At 57.0% G+C, this 11,803-nt stretch overlaps 5 protein-coding genes across 5 annotated transcripts; 2 read left to right on the top strand and 3 right to left on the bottom strand.

Annotated features, from left to right (window-relative positions):
* Positions 1-217: 217 nt before the first annotated feature.
* On the bottom strand, positions 218-1,798 carry SPSK_07426 (histone acetyltransferase HTATIP; the record flags this gene model as incomplete). Its single annotated transcript, XM_016734089.1, has 1 exon — positions 218-1,798. The coding sequence occupies one exon, from the start codon at positions 1,796-1,798 to the stop codon at positions 218-220; it is 1,581 nt and encodes a 526-aa protein (XP_016590598.1).
* Positions 1,799-2,673: 875 nt separating this feature from the next.
* Positions 2,674-3,668, bottom strand: SPSK_07766 (uncharacterized protein; the record flags this gene model as incomplete). The annotated part of the gene is made up of 3 exons (XM_016734422.1): positions 2,674-3,012; positions 3,086-3,418; positions 3,648-3,668. 3 exons carry the CDS (start codon positions 3,666-3,668, stop codon positions 2,674-2,676), a joined length of 693 nt encoding a protein of 230 aa, XP_016590597.1.
* A 36-nt stretch (positions 3,669-3,704) lies between these two features.
* On the bottom strand, positions 3,705-5,378 carry SPSK_07382 (cyclopropane-fatty-acyl-phospholipid synthase; the record flags this gene model as incomplete). Its single annotated transcript, XM_016734046.1, has 2 exons — positions 3,705-3,815; positions 3,876-5,378. 2 exons carry the CDS (start codon positions 5,376-5,378, stop codon positions 3,705-3,707), a joined length of 1,614 nt encoding a protein of 537 aa, XP_016590596.1.
* Positions 5,379-6,974: 1,596 nt separating this feature from the next.
* On the top strand, positions 6,975-7,581 carry SPSK_08010 (ribonuclease H2 subunit C; the record flags this gene model as incomplete). Its single annotated transcript, XM_016734661.1, has 2 exons — positions 6,975-7,508; positions 7,564-7,581. 2 exons carry the CDS (start codon positions 6,975-6,977, stop codon positions 7,579-7,581), a joined length of 552 nt encoding a protein of 183 aa, XP_016590595.1.
* A 609-nt stretch (positions 7,582-8,190) lies between these two features.
* Positions 8,191-11,196, top strand: SPSK_06983 (minichromosome maintenance protein 6; the record flags this gene model as incomplete). Its single annotated transcript, XM_016733653.1, has 2 exons — positions 8,191-8,480; positions 8,541-11,196. 2 exons carry the CDS (start codon positions 8,191-8,193, stop codon positions 11,194-11,196), a joined length of 2,946 nt encoding a protein of 981 aa, XP_016590594.1.
* Between the last annotated feature and the right edge of the window lie 607 nt (positions 11,197-11,803).

The raw sequence follows: 11,803 nt of genomic DNA, 5'->3' as shown, positions 1-11,803 counted from the left end.
ATGATTTGGACAGACATGTATATGCGCAGATACGGCAAAACAGGCACAAATATTTGGAACCACTTGACGTACAGAGTAAAACCGGGTATCGCTTTTTTATTGTACAATCCAAAAATACTACCAGGAGCCTTATTCAAAACACAAACCGCTAAAATACCAACATAAAGTAGCATAAAAGAAACCGCGTAGAAGGGAAGTCCTGCAAGCGCAAACAAAATTACCAGCCCCAGGTACGCGACGCCGCCGTAAACACAGGCGGCTTCCACTGGATCTGGCTCGGAATAATGACACGGCGGTTCTTTTTCTTGATGACTTGGCGCTGCTCAAGCAAGCGGGTCGGAATGACCACCTTGTGTTCGCCTTTGTGGTAGACCTGCATCTTGAGCGCTTGCAGAGTGTGCTCGACATCCTGTGTCGTCATGGCCAGCGTGGTCGCAATGGCCTCAATGCTGCACCGGTCGTCGCGCTCGTTGTAGTCATGCAGCAGGTTGATGATGCTCTCGGTCCAGTACTGCCGGTAGCCCAGCAGACCCAAATCGGACAGTGGCTTTTCGGGCGAGCCCAGCTTGCCCTCAATCTTGGACAGCTCATACGAGAACTGGATCAGCAGGCGGCCATAGCCACGGCGCTGGAACTGTGGAAGAGTCATGATGCACGCCACGTTGTAGTTGTCGGCGCTCTCCTTTTCCTTGGAAAAGTAGCCCGTGAGGTGCATGCCCTTTTCGTCGCGCTGCGTCATGACGTAGAACAAGAACGGGTCCACGTCGTAGTAGAGCGTCTTGTGATCCAGAAACATCTTGGACAGCAAGCACAAGTTGCGGCACCAGGTGCGCTGGCGACGGCCGTCAATCTCGAAAAAGGACAGGTCGTCGTCGCGGTAGATCTCGTTGCCGGGAGGGTGTTGCAGCGTGCACTTGGCACGGTGGCGCGTGTAGGACTTGAGGTCGCCGTGGTAGCCCAAGCAGAACTCGCAAATGTAAATCACGTCCTCCATACTAAAAGCCTCCGGGTACGGCGAGAAATACCACGGGTACAGGTCGAACTTGCCGAACTGCACTTTGGAGATGTTTCGAATGCGCGAGATCTCGGCCGGGTTGTGCGTCATAGAGCCACCCGTCCGCAGCTTCTCGACTTCCTCTTCGCGACTGAAACTCTTGTCACCGGCCTCCGCAGCAGCCAGGCTGGCGGCGGCTTCGGCGCGGATCGCCGCATTCGTATCACCGTTGGCCGCGTCTTCCGCATTGGCAGCGGCAACCGCTGCCGCATCCTCGCTGGACGCTCCGCCCGTCGCTGCTGGCGTCGATGTAGCGCCCGTGTCTGTGCCGGTGGCCTTGTCCTCCGAGCCGTCCTCGCCACCAGGGGTGCCCTTGTGCTGGGACTCGACAAACTCTGTCCACGGATGTGGCGTGCTGGCCTCGGATGCCGTACTTTGCTCGCGCTTGCCGAGGCGCTTCTGGGCGGTCTTTTTGGCGATGGCGGCCTTTTTGGATTGCGCAGCGGCCGTCGTCTTCTTGTTCTTGGCGTCCTTGGGCTTGTCCTTTTCCGGGTTGGGCCACTCGACGTCCTGCGTAAAGTCGATGCGCGTCACGGGCACCCACTCGTCGAGACGCTTGTTGAAGTTGTCAAAATTGCAGTAATAGTGCCGCCCGCTCTTCTTGTCACGGATGCTGAGGATTTCGGCGCGGCGTGCGACGCCGTCCTTGAGCACCATGGCAATGCATCCAATCTTCAGCGTCTCGGGCGTCGCCTTGCCGCGCTCGCGAGGTTCGCTGGAGCCGACAGCGGCGTGGGGACTCATCGTAGGCGGCTGCAAATGAAAACAAGGGTTGGTGTGGATTTTTGGCGATGAGAGGCGGTGAAATCGCGATGAAAATGGGTGGCGCGTGGCCGAACGTCGATGAAAATTGCTGTACAGTACTGCCAATGTTTTGAGATTTGGTGATGAAGCTGGAAAATGCGACGATGCAATTGAATGTTGTAGATTTTTAGGCCCTGTAGACAAGGCTCTGGCGAGGGAAAGAACAAGACGCTAAAATAGGAAGGCGACAGAAGAGGCGAGTCGCACTTGCCACCACAGGTAGTTCTGAACCGACCAATCCGAGGCTAGTAAAAGCCCTGAAGAATGACTGCGGGCGAGCAAGCTGCACCGCTATTGGAAAGGCTGAAATTCTGCCGGCATATTGGATTAAATTAAACCGCAAAATAAATACTAAATTCAAACTTTCCATGAATTTTCGACGATTCCGAGAAGTCCAACAACAAAACCAGCACTACAGATACTCAGCGGCAGTCCTACGATTCATTCTTGTTCCACGCGGACTCGCCATGATTTTACAGAAAGCGGCACATATCTGAGCGCGACCGAAGCAGCGCTCCACCACAATAATCTGCCATGGCCGCGCAATTGTCGTCCAACTGGAAGAAGCTGCAGGCCCAAATCAAGGCAGAACCGTCCAAGCCGAAACCGGCAGCCAAGCCGGCAGCCAAGCCGGCAGCGAAGGCAGCAGCGGGGAAGAAGCGACCACACGGCGTCGAGGACTCGACACGCAAGGGCAAACCGCCGGCAAAAAGGTCTCGGCCAGAAACCGCGCCTGCGACCGGAAAGACAAAACCTAGAACGAGCCCCAAAACGATGGGCGTGGCACAGTCGTCGAAGCTATCCAATGAGGCCGCCTACGACCACAACGGCAAGGGCCAGATGCTGCCCAAGGGCATCACGCCGTCGCTGGCGCTGTGGGCCGAGGACCACGACATTTCGGCCGAGGACATGGCGCAGGCGTACGGATTGGGCGGTGTAGCGACGTCAACGCTGTCTGGGGGCCGGGCCAAGGTCGGCGCGGCCGCCGTGGGCGACACTGACGCAGCAGCCTCGTCCGCCGTGACGGACCGTGAAAACGCGGGCCGCACGCCCGGCCTAGCGGTCGGCAAGTACATTGCGCTGGACTGCGAGATGGTGGGCGTCGGCGCGGACGGACGGGATGACGCGCTGGCACGGGTCAGCGTGGTGGATTTCTTCGGGCGGCAGGTATACGATTCGTTTGTGAAGCCACAGGCAGGGCAACGGGTAACGGACTGGCGGACACACGTCAGCGGCGTGTCGGCGCGGCATCTGCGGTTGGCGCGGCCGTTCGAAGAGGTGCGGACCGCCATCGAGGATCTGCTGCGGGGGGAGGACGAAGTAGGCGGAGCCAAAAAGGAGACGCGCATCCTGGTCGGGCACGACGTAAAGCACGATCTGACGGTGCTGGGCCTGAGCCACCCGCCACGGCTGATCCGGGACACGGCCAAGTTTTCCGGTTTCAAAAAGTACGGATACGGGCCCAAGCCGGCACTGCGGGTGCTGGCGCGGGAAATTCTGGGCATTGAGATCCAGGGAGGCGCTCACTCGAGTGTCGAGGATGCTCGGGTGACTATGCAGCTGTTCCGGCAGCACAAACCGGCATTTGACGTGGAGTGTGCCAACAAGTTTGGGCCAGAGCCGACGTCGGGCGCGGCGAAAAGCAAAGGAAGCAAAAAGAAGAGGAGGTGAACACGGAGATAATGTTGGGAGGAGAGAGGGACAGAGTGACAGAGGGAGGAAGAGAGAATATTGTTTCCAGATTCAGCGCATTTCATGTTGGCGTCTAGTCTATCATTTGTTTGCATACCCCATCCATAGCCATAGTCATGTTGATGATTCCCTTTCAGCTAATGCCAGCCTACTCTCACAGTGGAATGCCCTCCATCAACTCCAACGCGCCTTCACGGCCGACAGTGATGATCACGTCGCCCAGCGTCTTGGTCACAAAGCCAGCTTCGCAGTAGGTAAAGTAATACTAAAAAGTCAGTCGTGATACACAATTAGGGATCATGGCCACATTGCGGCAGTGACATACCTCCCACTTGCGCCGGAACACCTCGATTTCGGCGTCCGACATGCCTGCGTGTTCCTTCCGCAGCGCCGGCCGGATCGTGTCGTCAAAGCGTGCTAGAAAATTCTCGCGCCACAGCCGCAGCGTGCGCGCATAGTGACCGCCAATGTTCTCGATGCGCTCGACAATCAGCGTGCCAGCCGATTCGGTGGTGATGTGGTGCAGCAGCTGCGTCGTCGAGGGCAGGTAGCCGCCGGGGAAGATGTAGTGGTTGATAAAGTCGACAGTCTTGGAGTAGGCGGCGTGGCGGCCCTCGGGCATGGTGATGCACTGGAAGACGGCGATGCCGCTGCCATCGCGTTTCAGCAGATTGTGGATGCAGCGGAAGTACGTCGCCAGGTACTCCTGGCCGACAGCCTCGAGCATTTCAATAGAAATAATTTTGTCGTACGTGCGCCCGCCGTCGGCCGCCGCCTCAGCTGCCAGTGTGCGGTAGTCCTTGAGCAGAACCGTGATGCGGTCCGCCAGCCCGGCGGCGGCGATGCGTGCCTCGGCCAGCGTCTTTTGCTCGCGCGAGAGCGTGAGACTTGTGACGCGGCAGCCTGTCCGCTGGACGGCGCGCATGGCCAGCGAGCCCCAGCCAGTGCCAATCTCAAGCACGTGGTCGGTGGCCTTGACGCGGGCGCCGTCAATAAAGCGGTCCAGCTTGCGCATCTGGGCCTCTTCGAGCGGCTCATCGTAGACGATGATTCCGTTTGTTTTCTTTGTCGTCGGCGTTGTCGCCCATATCGGGCACGAGTATGTCATGTCCGGCGACAAAAACGCGGCGAACATATCGTTGCTGATGTCGTAGTGTGCCGAGATGTTGAGCAGTGCGTTGGAGAGCGTGTTGGTCGTGCGTGCCAGGCTGGCCAGACCCCGCGAGAGCGAGGCTAGGCGCGTGTTCCCGTTCCCAAGGCGGTCGCGGTTCAGGATAAACAGCTGGAAGAAGGCGGCCAGGTCTGAGCATTCGATCTCGCCCAGCATGTAGGCCTCGGCGAAGCCCATGTCGGAGAAGATGAAGACACGCATCCAAAAGGCCTCGCTGTGGACGACGAGCTCGACTCGTGGTACTGTCGTGGCTGAGCGGCTGTTGTAGTCGTGGTTGGCGTCACGGTCGCTGTCGCTGTCGCTGTCGCTCAAGCCGTGGATGCCGTTGATGTCGTTGACGCCATTGACGATACTCACCTTGGCATCGTTCACCTTCACCTTCACTCCATTGGCCTTGGCCCAGTTCGTCTTGGTGCCACTTCCGCTCGCCTTAACAGTGCCGAGCGGTACATGTTCCCCCAGCACATCTCGCGTGCCTGACGGCTCGTCTACAAGAATCAGAGTGCCAATCTCGATCTGTTCGAGAACCGCCATCACTGTCGGCTTCGCAATAGCGATGCCAGGTCCCCAGGTGAGACTGCCCACCGCGCTGCGGACAAGCTCGGTGCTCTTGGCCAACGGCCGGGCCACCATGTCTGGTAACAATGACGATATCATAATGTGTGTGATATCCAAAGGTGAAGACGTATGAAAGGACGATTGTGAGATATTGGGCCAAGAAGGTGGGAGAGAAATCAACAGTCAGCAAACGCCAACAAAATACTTGAGACGACAATGAACACAACTTCGCAAACAGGTACAAAAAGACACGCCCCAGAGAGGAAACACTTGGTTAAAAAGAATAGGGCACACGACACAGACCGAGCTCGGAGGGGAGAGACTGCAACAGCGGTACACAGTTGGTCGTCTTATAGCCTAACTTATGCTTATATGTTGGGGCCTCTTTCCTGCCGCATCTTGTCCTCCGCGTTGTCTTGCCTACCCGCTATCCGTGTCTTGTGGTTTGTATTTGTGAGCTGCACGGACGGAACCGGGGTACAATGACCTGTCGGTGATTTCTCATTTTTTTCCCGTCCTGCCACGACCCTGGCTTTCGCTTGACACTAGAGTGCGGTCGTTTTGCTATTATTCAGTGTCAACACTTGTTACCGTTTGTCGACGGGAACTGCCCCTATGTGTGAAGCTTCAGAGTTCCAGGGCGAGCCTGGATCGGCCCGTTGCTGAATCCAATCGCGTGAATATGTGTAAGTGAGGAATTAAATCTCCGTTGAGATGTGGCAGGCGTCGTCATAGGGGGACACTATCAGGCCTAAAGCCCACTAGAGCTTTTTCGAAGGCAAGACGAAATACAACATGTTTTCCTCTCACCAGCAGAGTAAAGGGATGGAAGAAAGCAGACAAGGGGGGTCAGTATTACAAAACAAAGCAGCATAATAAAGACAGGCTTCAAAAGAGGTCGGAAGTGGATGTTGCCGAGCCAGGATGGCTACAGATGCCTGCCTAGAAGCTTTTCGAAAGACGGGCCCGAACCCAGAACAGGGGTGACTAGGGGAAGAAGCCAGAAGCTGCCGGGCGGTCTTGAGACAGAAGATCGCGTCCCGCATTCTCCGTCTCCCCATAGTTCACGCAACTCCTCGTCCTGGGCTTGTGTCGGTCACAGTAAGGCAGCCTAGGCGGTCATCGACGGCGTCGGCACCAACGCTTGACATAGACGGCCATCTGTTTGTCGATCGAGGGGCAGGTCAACGACAGACAAAGTATCAGTCACATCGCCTCCTGGGCGGTCCAAGTCTGCGCACATGCCGCCTGGTTTTATTGCGCTAGATTGCTGGCGGCTGGGGGTTTGATGCAATGCGGGCAGAGACGATGCAACACCCACAGACCGCCACGCAGACGTGTGCAGTGGGGAAAAAATGGGGAGAGAAAAGAGGAGAACGGAAACACGAGAGTGAAGCGGCAGTGGTCGTGGGCAAGCCTGAAACAAAAACAAATGTCTGGCTTGGGGGCGGTGCTGTTGATTAAGGTGAACGGAACGGCAATGATGAAGGAGTCGCAATTGTCGTTGTTTGGGCGGACCACACTTGTCAAGCCCCCCTAAGAACATAAACTGGGGTGTGCAGCTAGCGGGGCAGTTTAGAGCACCTTCCCGGCGCGTCTCCCACGCGTATCGGCGAACACCATCACAGTTCTTGTCAATTAAGTATCTGTTGACAACGTTACAGAAATACCGTGGTACTCGTCCACGTTCCCAACATGACGCAGCCAATTCTCGAAATCACGGCCGACAGTGCCACTTCCACACCCACACAAGCTACACCACACCTGCTGCCCTGCCAAATCCACCACAACGGACCGGTTGGACAAGTCGACGCCTTTTGGCGGCCACAAGAGAAGGGTGTGTTGAGTACTTTGAGAGCGGTTGGCTTTTTGCCGAACTCAGCACCTGCTAATATCTCAGACGGCCAAGCTACGGCCTACTTCCGCGGACGCAAGCTGCACGGCCAGACCGTCACGCTGCCCGCCGACTACCGGGGCGTTGTAGGCCTGCGTCGCGGCTCGCCCCGCGAACAAGCCCGTGCCAGCAATACAAGCGCTCCCGAAGAGGTTGTCGACGTCGACGCCACAGCGGCCGAACAGGAGGCACAACGACAGCGTCTGGATTCGGGCGGGCTCGTGGTGCAGGCCGAGTTTGACAAGATCGTGATTTGGGGCCACCAGACCACGGCCGACGCGAGTACCGACCCGTATGTTCGCAGCATGGAGGAGTGGGTAGCATTGTCAGAGAAGGTGTGTACAGTCTACAAGCGCATTCACATTCCTCCGTGTCATTGCTAACAAGCAGATACACTCGTACGAATAATGTCCACATATTAAGACAATTTTGGTCACGGGACCTGGCGTTTGGGATCACGACATGTTGCTTTTTATCTGGGAAACACGGCAATTACATAGCGTTGACGCAAATTCAAGACCCTGTGGAGCTCGTGCTCCCTGTCAAAGACACTTCTGAACCACACAACAGTGTATCGCGTGCAATCGTAGTCTCTCTCATCAGAGTTTAATGGGCGCCCACAATTTGGCTGCAACCACTTTAATGTTTTCGCGTCACGCCAATCAGAGCTAGTCATTGGATCCACTTCGACGCGTCCTGGACGCGTACCTTCCCACTCTACATGATAGGGAGGGGCCAAATCGCGTCTCCCGCGAAAGCAATTTGTCCATCGACAACAAGACATCATTATTCCTTGTCATTGTCCTAGTCCAGCGCATATTTTGACTCTGTCTTTCGTCATTCCTCATTTTTGATCATTTCCATTTTTCTCTTCCCTTGACATCGTCGCTCTCGTCCCAAACAAAGCCTTTGGATCGGCCCTCCTCGACGCTCTTTAGACCTCACCCCCTTTTCCTTCTTTTCTCCATTTCTTCCTTACTGCTCTCAACCTGTGATAACCCCCCACAACAAACAGCCATGGCTACGCCGTCCAGTGACTTCGGCCTCGCCATGTCCGACGGCCCCTCGCGCGCCACCTCGGCCGCACCCACCCCCCGCCGCTTCCACGGCCTCAGCTCGTCCTCAGCACGGCCACGCGGGCCGCCTTCAGAAAGCGTTGGCGGTGCCATGAGCGACGACGAGGGCGAGGGCTTTGCCGACGACAAGGTGCCGCAGCGGGTACGGCGGAACAACGGCGAGCCCATTCCGCGTGTCGAGGACAAGATTGGTCTCGCCGTGCAGCAGTACTTTGAGTCGTTTATCGAGGAGTGCGTTGCCCCATCGTTCTCTGTTTATTTTCTATGTGTGTCTTTTGTCTGACAGTTCAGTTTCATCGAGGAGCCCTCCGCCTCGGGCGAGACGCCGTCCGCCCCCGTTACCGACAAGTTCTACGTCGCCCAGATCCACGCCATGCGCTCCTACCAACTGTCGACCTTCTACGTTGACTTCAAGCACCTGACCTCCTGGAACAACGGCGTGCTCTCCGAGGCCGCCCTACGCATGTACTTCCGGCTGCTGCCCTACCTCAACGCCGGCCTGCACAATATGATCGCCAAGTACGAGCCCCACTACTTCCGCCAGCATCGCCAGCTCACGTCCAGCACCGCTTCCACCAACCGTACCACATCGGCCGCCAGCAATGCCGGTTCCGCCTCGCAGCAGTCGGCCGACCTCGGCAGCAAGACCAGCAACCAGCAGACCGACAAGCTGTTCACGGTCGCCATCTACAACATGCCGCTCGTTTCGCGCATCCGCGCCCTGCGTGCCGCCAACATTGGCCAGCTGCTCAGCATCTCCGGCACCGTCACCCGCACCTCCGAAGTCCGCCCCGAGCTGTCCCTGGCCACCTTCATCTGCCCCGCCTGCAAGGTCGTCGTCCCCAATGTCGAGCAGGCCTTCCGCTACACCGAGCCCACACAGTGCCCCAACACCACCTGCCAGAACCGCCAGTCCTGGCAGCTCGACATCCGCCAGAGCACCTTTGTCGACTGGCAAAAAGTCCGCATCCAGGAGAACAGCAGCGAGATTCCAACAGGAAGCATGCCGCGCACCATGGACGTCATCCTGCGTGGCGAGATGGTCGACCGCGCCAAGGCCGGTGAGAAGTGCATCTTCAACGGCATGCTCATGGTCGTGCCCGACGTCAGCCAGCTGGGTCTGCCCGGTGTGCGCCCCACAGCCATCCGCGATGACCGCAACGCCGCACGTGCCGGTAACGATGCCGGCGGCTCTGGTATCTCGGGCCTCAAGGCCCTCGGTGTGCGCGACCTCACCTACCGTATGGCCTTCTTGGCCTGCATGGTCTTGCCCGACACCACCAGCCTCGGTGGCAGCAGCAGCATTCCCAACGGTCCGGACGCCTCGGGCGCCGACATTGTCGCTGCGTTGACTCAGGCATCGGTGCGCGACGGCACCGCAGGCGGCAATGCGGCCAACGGCTTCATGACTGCACAGGAGGCGCAGGAGCTCGTGCTCGGTGCCTACACCAAGGCCGAGATTGACGACCTGCGCAAGATGGTCCACAGTGACTACATTTACTCGCGTCTCGTCAAGTCGCTGGCGCCCATGGTCTACGGCCATGAGATTGTCAAGAAGGGCCTGTTGCTGCAGCTGGTGTCCGGTGTGCACAAGTCCACCGCGGAGGGCATGCAGCTACGTGGCGACCTCAACATTTGCATTGTCGGCGACCCCTCCACCTCCAAGTCGCAGTTCCTCAAGTACATTTGCAGTTTCGCGCCGCGCGCCGTCTACACCTCTGGCAAGGCCTCGTCCGCTGCCGGTCTGACGGCCGCCGTTGTCAAGGACGAGGAGACGGGCGAGTTCACCATTGAGGCCGGTGCGCTGATGCTTGCGGACAACGGCATCTGCTGTATCGACGAGTTTGACAAGATGGACATTGGTGACCAGGTCGCCATCCACGAAGCCATGGAACAGCAGACCATTTCCATTGCCAAGGCTGGCATCCAGGCCACCCTCAACGCTCGCACGTCCATCCTGGCCGCCGCCAACCCAGTCGCCGGTCGCTACAACCGCAAAGCCACGCTACGCGCTAACATCAACATGTCCGCGCCCATCATGTCGCGTTTCGATCTCTTCTTTGTCATCCTCGACGAGTGCAACGAGAGCGTCGACCGCCGCCTGGCCGAGCACATTGTCGGCATCCACCAGCTGCGTGACGAGGCCGTCACCCCCGAGTTCACCACCGAGCAGCTGCAGCGCTACATCCAGTTCGCGCGCACCTTCCAGCCCGAGTTTACCGACGAGGCCAAGCAGCTTCTTGTCGACCGCTATCGCGACCTGCGCGCCGACGATGCCCAGGGCGGTGTCGGCAAGAACTCGTACCGCATCACCGTGCGTCAGCTCGAGTCCATGATCCGTCTGAGTGAGGCCATTGCCAAGGCCAACTGCGTTGACGAGATCACCCCGGACATGGTCACCGAGGCCTACAACCTTCTGCGCCAGAGCATCATCTCCGTCGAGCACGACGATGTCGAGGTCGAAGACGACGAGGACGGTGCCGCCGACGAAGCCACCGAGGCCGCTGCCCTGGCGGCCGCAGCCAACGGCCCCGACCCGAACAGTGATGTCGCCATGGACGAGCACGACACAGCCGCCACCAATGCTGCCACCGGTCGCCGCAACAAGGTCGCCATCACCTACGACAAGTACATTGCCATTGTCAATGCGATTGTCCAGCGTGTGCGCGACGACGAGGTATCCGGCCCCGGCGAAGGTGTCGCCGCAGACGTCCTCTCCACATGGTACCTCGAGCAGCAGGAGGGCGACCTCGATACCGAAGAGGACTACCACCGCGAGAAGTCGCTCGTGAACATGGTGCTCAAGAAGATGGTCAAGGAGAACATTCTCATGGCCATCCGCGGCCAGGGCATGGCAGACGAGAATGCTACGGAGGGCCCGGCGTCGAACGCACATGAGCAGATCATCTATGTGCTACACCCCAACTGTACATTCGAGGAGTTTTAGTATTTGATCAGTGATGCTAAGATGATGTCAGAATGAAAATAATAAACTAAGGTATACAATGGGGAGTGCAGGGCGTGGTTGAAGGGAGTCTAGGAGTTTCTCTTTTGCTTTCGGCTGTGGGACAATTATTTTATATTTACTTTCTGTTTTGATAGTCGTTCTCATGTTCACCTGCTTATCTGTATGTCTGCTGAAGGGTAAGCCTATGATGTACAATCTATGCGCAATGTTATATACGGAATGAATTCAAATTTTAGATGAAAATAATCTTCGAAATAGCTCCCGCCTTGTTCCAACTATCTCTATATTTGTTGGTGGATCACAGTTTCTTGATTTTGATGTTTTATTTAGGTGATGACGTTTTATCATAGGTCGTGTTTTATGTAGCAAAAATATAAAATATGAGTTATTGATGATCGTTTCAAAAATAAAATACACGTAAAGTTAACCATTAAAACAAAAATGATTTATGGAGAAATTGTTTTTTCTGTTCCGAGAGGGACAGGTGCCGACGCTGCCAAATATGACCAGAAACAATGTGAGCCGTAGGCATATGCCCCAAGTTCGATACACCAAGCGCTTTGACGAACCTCATGTCACCGAGTTC

Source organism: Sporothrix schenckii (assembly GCF_000961545.1).
Source record: "Sporothrix schenckii 1099-18 chromosome Unknown Cont41, whole genome shotgun sequence".
Lineage (NCBI taxonomy): Eukaryota > Fungi > Ascomycota > Sordariomycetes > Ophiostomatales > Ophiostomataceae > Sporothrix > Sporothrix schenckii.
This window is presented reverse-complemented; position numbering and strand designations above follow the sequence as displayed.